The 6000-nt window shown below is 44.6% G+C and overlaps 1 protein-coding gene across 1 annotated transcript in view; it reads right to left on the bottom strand.

Moving 5' to 3' along the window:
- Positions 1 to 249: 249 nt before the first annotated feature.
- The window catches only part of mdga2a (MAM domain containing glycosylphosphatidylinositol anchor 2a), a 66609-nt gene continuing 60858 nt past the window's right edge, over positions 250 to 6000 (bottom strand). Inside the window, exons 14-17 of the mRNA XM_076165995.1 lie at positions 2384 to 2551; positions 2058 to 2188; positions 535 to 634; positions 250 to 338 (exon numbers count right to left, since the gene is read on the bottom strand). Of these exons, the coding sequence (XP_076022110.1) occupies positions 250 to 338; positions 535 to 634; positions 2058 to 2188; positions 2384 to 2551 (488 nt within the window). The remainder of the gene's footprint in view (positions 339 to 534; positions 635 to 2057; positions 2189 to 2383; positions 2552 to 6000) is intronic.

Here is a 6000-nt window from a genome sequence, read left to right as displayed (position 1 = left end):
CTAATGCTAAAAAATGTAAGGCCTTTGTCCTTCCAACCAACAATCATTGCTCCTCCATGTAAACTTTTGACCTTTTGCATCAGCTGTTATAACAGGAATCCCCTCCCACCCAACACTTACTCTGACTACATCTTTGGTAGGTGGAGGGGTTGGTGGGGTGGAAGGGACAGTAAATGGGATGGGAATGGGTGGGTTGAGGGAGCTGTAGACTTGGAGTCAGTGGTCACAGTGTTTTACAGAGAATCGGTGTCACCTCCACTGGCCAGTCAGAGCCAGAGTCAGGGTGACGCATAACTGCCATGTATGTCGTAAGGATGACGGAGCAAGCGACCTTAGATCTAATACAGAGAGAGAGAGAGAGAGAGAGAGAGAGAGAGAGAGAGAGAGAGAGAGAGAGAGAGAGAGAGAAGATTGTTCAATTAAGATCCAAATGTGTTTTACAAATGGTAGATCTAAAACTCTGGATTCTTTTCTACTTTTTGGATTGCTATTTCATTTTGTTTAGCTTGTTTAGTCCAGGTGATGACTACTCACTGTTTGGTGGAGGGTCTTTACATTCCCCCTCCTCAATGGTGACATCATCGATTGCAATGTCTCCCTCAATACCAGGACCACGAACTCCCTCCAAAACCATCTACAGCAAAAAGGGAGAGAAGAGGAAAATCATCAGACCAATAAAATTACTTTCACCTTACTTTTCACCCCACTCAAAGGTCTTCTTCATGACCAAGGCCCCAGGGTTTTCCCTGGTTCCTTGTGTTTTCCCTGTTTCCCTTTCCCTGTGTGTTACTGTGTTTTGTTTCTTCCTGTTTGTGATTTGCTTGTCTCTGGGCATGACTATACACTCTAGACCTTGCCTGATCCACTCTTCCTGATTGCGTCAGCCAGCTCACCTGCTCCTCCGCTCATCAGTGTGCAGTATTTAAACCTCAGCTCTCCAGTCACTCCTTGCCAGATTGTTGTGTTTACCTGTGTAGTCCAGACCTGACCCTGCCTTCCCGCCTGCTACTTATCATCTCCTGCCCTGCTCTACCTGCCATCAACCTGGACACTTCTCACTATTCAGTCCTCACCTTGCTCAACTTATCCACTTCTCTTACAATAAATCAGTTTCAACTACTTCAATGGGTCTGCATTCTGGTTTTAGGTCTAAACCGTCATTGGTCACAACACTTCTTTTATTTTAAAATATGATCATGAGAAAATTATTTTATCAGTTTGCTATGTTGAAATCACAATCAAAATTTGAGAAAAGTTGAGACAATGAAAAATACAAATTATATGTAGTCTATGTGCTAATGAGAACCGTGGTAAGATAAGTGTGTCCTATATTTGGAAGGCTGTAGTTGGATATTAAGTCGGTGTGACCAGTGCCTAAAAGGTAGTTGCTAAATATAGTGGGTGTGGTCTGTATCTAACAGGTAGTTGCTAAAAATAGTGTGTGTCGCCTGTGCCTTAAAAGTAGTTGCTCAGTGCAGTGTGTGTGGACTGTGCCTGAAGGGCTGCTGTTACATATATTGCGTGTGGCCTGAGCATGAAAGCCCGTTGCATGATATAATGGGTGAGATCTGTGCCTTAATGGACGTCACTAGACATAGAATGTTTGGCCTGTGCCTGAGGACGTTATTACATGTAGCGGGTTTGGGCTGTTTCTGGGCGGCAGTAGCTCAGTCCATAGGGATTCAGCTTGGGAACCGGAGGGTCACCGGTTCGAGTCCCCATGTGAACCAAGTAAGCAGACTGGTAGCTGGTGAGTTGCCAGTTTGCCTCCAGAGCACTGCCGAGGTGCATGTGAGCAAGGCACCAAACCCACAACTGCTCCATGGGCGCGGTATAATGGCTGCCCTGCACCCCCTCTGTAATGCATGTGTTTGTGTGTGTGTGTGTGTGTGTGTGTGATATGAGGCATGCATATTGCATGCGGGCACGCATATTGCATGCGATTTGCTGTGAATTGCATGCAAAATGACGATTAATAAAGTATCTTAAATCTTAAGGGCTATTGTTAAATGTCCTGGGTGTGCACTGTTGTTACATATAGTGGGTTTGGCATGTACCTGAAATGCTGTGGTTGGATGGATGTTGACCTTGGCCTGCCTCCAGCGGTCTGCTTGGTTACCAGTCAGAGTCCAGACTGATGTGTCCATTACTGTCTGACCTTTCTGTTTTAGGATCACTTTCAGAGTTCCTACAGCATGAACCACATTTAGCATTGAAAACACTGAATTTGGATTTGTAAGGTTTAGTGTGATAGCAGTGCCATTACCATTGTAGTCATGAATTTAAGTCACTAAAATGTTAGATGAAGAAGACTGAAATATAATATTTTCTATCAAATGTTTATTGATAAGAATGAAACGTTGAAATGCAGCTTTTGTCTTACCAATGTGTTTTCCATACATGTGGTAGTAGAAGGCAAAGCAGTAGGTGGTTTTAGGGCTGATGGCCCCAGAGGCAGAGCTTTTAGTTGCCACGTTGAAGGTGGGTGACATGAGACGGGCCTTGTCGCCCTCCAGTCTCGGCCTGGACGTTTCAATATACATGTAGAAACCTGAGAGATAACAACGCAGATATGTTTGTCATAAGAAAAATCAGGGTGAAAACAGATGTGTTCTTGATAAAAAAGAAAACAAAGAAAAAAGACGCCCCTTTGTGCTGTTTCTGCTGAGAGAATCGCATGCCACTGTTAAACCCACCTTCAAACCATTTTTATCCAGGGTTCGCATCACAATGTCATGTTATGTGTCATAAGCATGTTGATAAAATGGTCCAAGCTAGATGGAACTATTTTCACTGTGGTTTGTGCCACCTCGTACATAACTACTACGTACAGTCACTTTCACACTATTGGGGAAAAATATTTTGATATGCAATATTTTTTGCAATGACATGGCAATACTGCAAAAAAAGAGTTTAAAATTCACCCCAGTTAACAATTGTTCATTCCAAATTAAGCTCATTATTGTCCACAAGTAGAATCTGTATGGGTTTAGACAAGTACGTCCTTCATATTCTAGCTACAGTTAATGAAGGTTCCCCATAAATCAAAGCTCATGTCCTTACCAGTAAACTGTATTCCTAGTTTTTTTATCAATAGCATTTTCAAAGACAAACCCTGAAAACACAATATACAGTACATACATAATGATGCTAATATAATTCACTATATAGTATAGTTATACTATATTATATATATATTATTTATACAGAAATCTTGTTATAAAATGTCCAGTATGACTTAAGTAGAACAAAGACAGCTCTCTTCATATTGGACAAATTACTTTGTTTTGGTCATCATCATAGAGCAGGGGTCTTCAACAGGGGGTCCGCAGAGGTACTGCAGGGGGGTCGCAAAATTTGTGGTTGTGTAGACAATTTTTTATATGTTTTAATTTTTTTTTTTCTTTCAAAACAATTTTTTTCTCACAAAATGTGTTTAAATCAGTGGTCTCCAACAGTAGCTTGCCGGCCTTTCTGAGTAGCTCGCAAAAGGCTCAAAGAATACGTACATTTGACAACACGTCACTTGGTAAGGTTGTTAAAATTTCTATCCAACCAAATTCACAGATATCCTGCCCCCTTTTGTCACAAAACCATTATAAGCCAATCAGCTGTCAGTCCAACAAATGACACAGCTGTCACGTTTGGTTACGTGATGCCGTAACATTCGGCGAGCAAGCGCACACCGGATTTGAGGATGACCGTGGAAAATAGCCCCAATAAAAGGCAAGAAAAATACTGTTTGCATAATGAATTGAAAACATTTACAAAGGTGAATGACAGTGTGTGTGTGTCTCTTTTGCGGTGCGAAAGCGTCTGTGGAGCGCCACTTCACCACAGTCCACAGCAACTTTTCACTGGACTTTCCGGCTGCAGGGCGTCATGTGTCTAGCGAACGCACCGGCTCAAAGGCTCTTTTAGGTGAACGGTGGGAGTCGGCTCCCGTCCGTTTTTTTTTCTGCAACTTAATACAAGACGATAGGATGGTCTTCTCCTTGCTATGAACACAGGCAAGACTGGACATTTGAACTGATGTTGTACCGTTTGACCAATTTACGTGAAGACAGACAAGGATCATAAAATCAAGCAGGGAGGGGCGGGGCGTACTGACGGTCTACTACAGGTACAGAGCAGGACAGAGAGAAGCAGAGATGAGTGACAGCTGTAGAAAAGCAGCATTTGGATGCATTTTAACAATTGTGACAACATAAAGACAGAATGAAGAATTTGCAGAATTAAGCCGTCATGTCCACTCAATCCAGTGTATGCTCTTCCAAACAGAAAAACATTTCAAAACTGTACGACAGAGAACGTGCTTCACTGCAAGAACATTCCCAAACTATTTATATAATTAAACTATTATTATTAATTCCTCATGAAAATAGTACCACACTCACTGTCATCTCATTAACATCAGAACAGACTCAATGCATGTGAAGTACAGATGTTATGGGAACTACAGGGAATTCCCTGAATTACAGGGAATGTGAAGGGAAATAGTGACAGTGATATGTGGACAGACAAATGTGAAATATGAAAGGAATAGTGTCAGTTAAATTGTAAAATCAGGAGTAACATTGTTTTGTTTTCTTTGAGATTTATATGATGTGAATTAGTGTGAGTTTGACACTGAAAATGTATACAGAAAATAAGAAGCTCATGTTGCTGAATTGAAGTGCATTTTGATACAAAATGTGAGTGTTGGATATCGAAATTTTGTTTAGCTGGTTTGGGTGGAGAATCAGCCATGTGGACAAATGTTACTAATAATGTAAAACATGAGGAGCCTCGGACACTTTTATTTTGTCAAAGTAGCTCTCAGAGGCAAAAAGGTTGGAGACCACTGCTTTACATACTGTCACAGTTCAGTCATCCAGCTCTCAGTGTTTTTCCTTTGATCCTGCCTCCGCCCCACTCAGCCTGCCAGGCACACCCACCTCGCCAGTCTTCTCTACTCACCTGTGCACACACCTGCTTCTCATCACATGCAATCAGCCCAGCACATATATTCACCAGCTCCACACTTACTCCTTTGCCAGATTGTTCTTTGCCATGCGAGACCTTCCAGCATACTCCTGCCTGTCTTCCCGGTACCGACCTTGCCTGTCCCCGATTCCTCTGCTTTGCCTGCCTCCTGAATTCCCAGGTATCCTGACAGAGGCCAACGCCGACGCCCTTGCAGCTCTCTCCGCCCAGTTGCAACAGCTGATGTTCACCCATCCTTCTGCAATTCCAATCCCCACCCCGGAACCTGCTGCCCCAGCTCTGCCACAGCCAAGGATGATCTCCGAGCCCCGAGTGGGAACCCCAGAGTGATATGATGGGAATCCTGAACTCTGCAGTCCATTTCTGACCTCCTGCTCCCTACTCTTCAGTCTGCAGCCATACACGTTCGCCTCCAAGGAAGCCGGGGTGGTGTACGTGATCAGCAACCTGACCGGCAGAGCCCTCCTCTGGGGAACAGCAGAGTGGGAGAGGCGGACTCCCGCCTGTGCATCATTCCAGGCCTTCTCTGAGGAGCTACGCAAGGTCTTCGGGTTGGGGGCTTCCGGCTTTGATGCTGCCGTGATCTGCTCTCCCTGCGCCAAGGGAACCAGTCGGTGGCCGACTTCTCCATCGACTTCCGCACCAGGGCCCGTCAGAGCGACTGGAACACTGCGGCTCTGCGTGACGCTTTCCTGCATGGTCTGGCAGACTACATTAAGGATGAACTGGTTTCCTATCCTCTACCTTCCACACTTGATGAACTCATCGAGCTTACTGTGCGGCTAGACCTCCGCATCCGGGCCCGGAAAAGGGAGAGGAGACAGAACACCCCTGGTCGTCTCGACTCAACCCGCTGGCCAGGTTCCTCATCTGCTTCCGGTTCCTCTTCACCTGTTATGGAGAATTGTGTAGAGCCTGAGCCCATGCAGGTGGGCCGCACCAAGCTTACACCAGAGGAGCGAGAGCACCGACGCAAGGGGAACCTGTGCATGTACTGTGGTCAAGCTGGACATT

Source organism: Genypterus blacodes, unplaced genomic scaffold, assembly GCF_046128005.1.
Source record: "Genypterus blacodes isolate CSIRO-AG114 ecotype Tasmania unplaced genomic scaffold, CSIRO-AGI_Gbla_v1 ptg000154l_1, whole genome shotgun sequence".
Lineage (NCBI taxonomy): Eukaryota > Metazoa > Chordata > Actinopteri > Ophidiiformes > Ophidiidae > Genypterus > Genypterus blacodes.
This window is presented reverse-complemented; position numbering and strand designations above follow the sequence as displayed.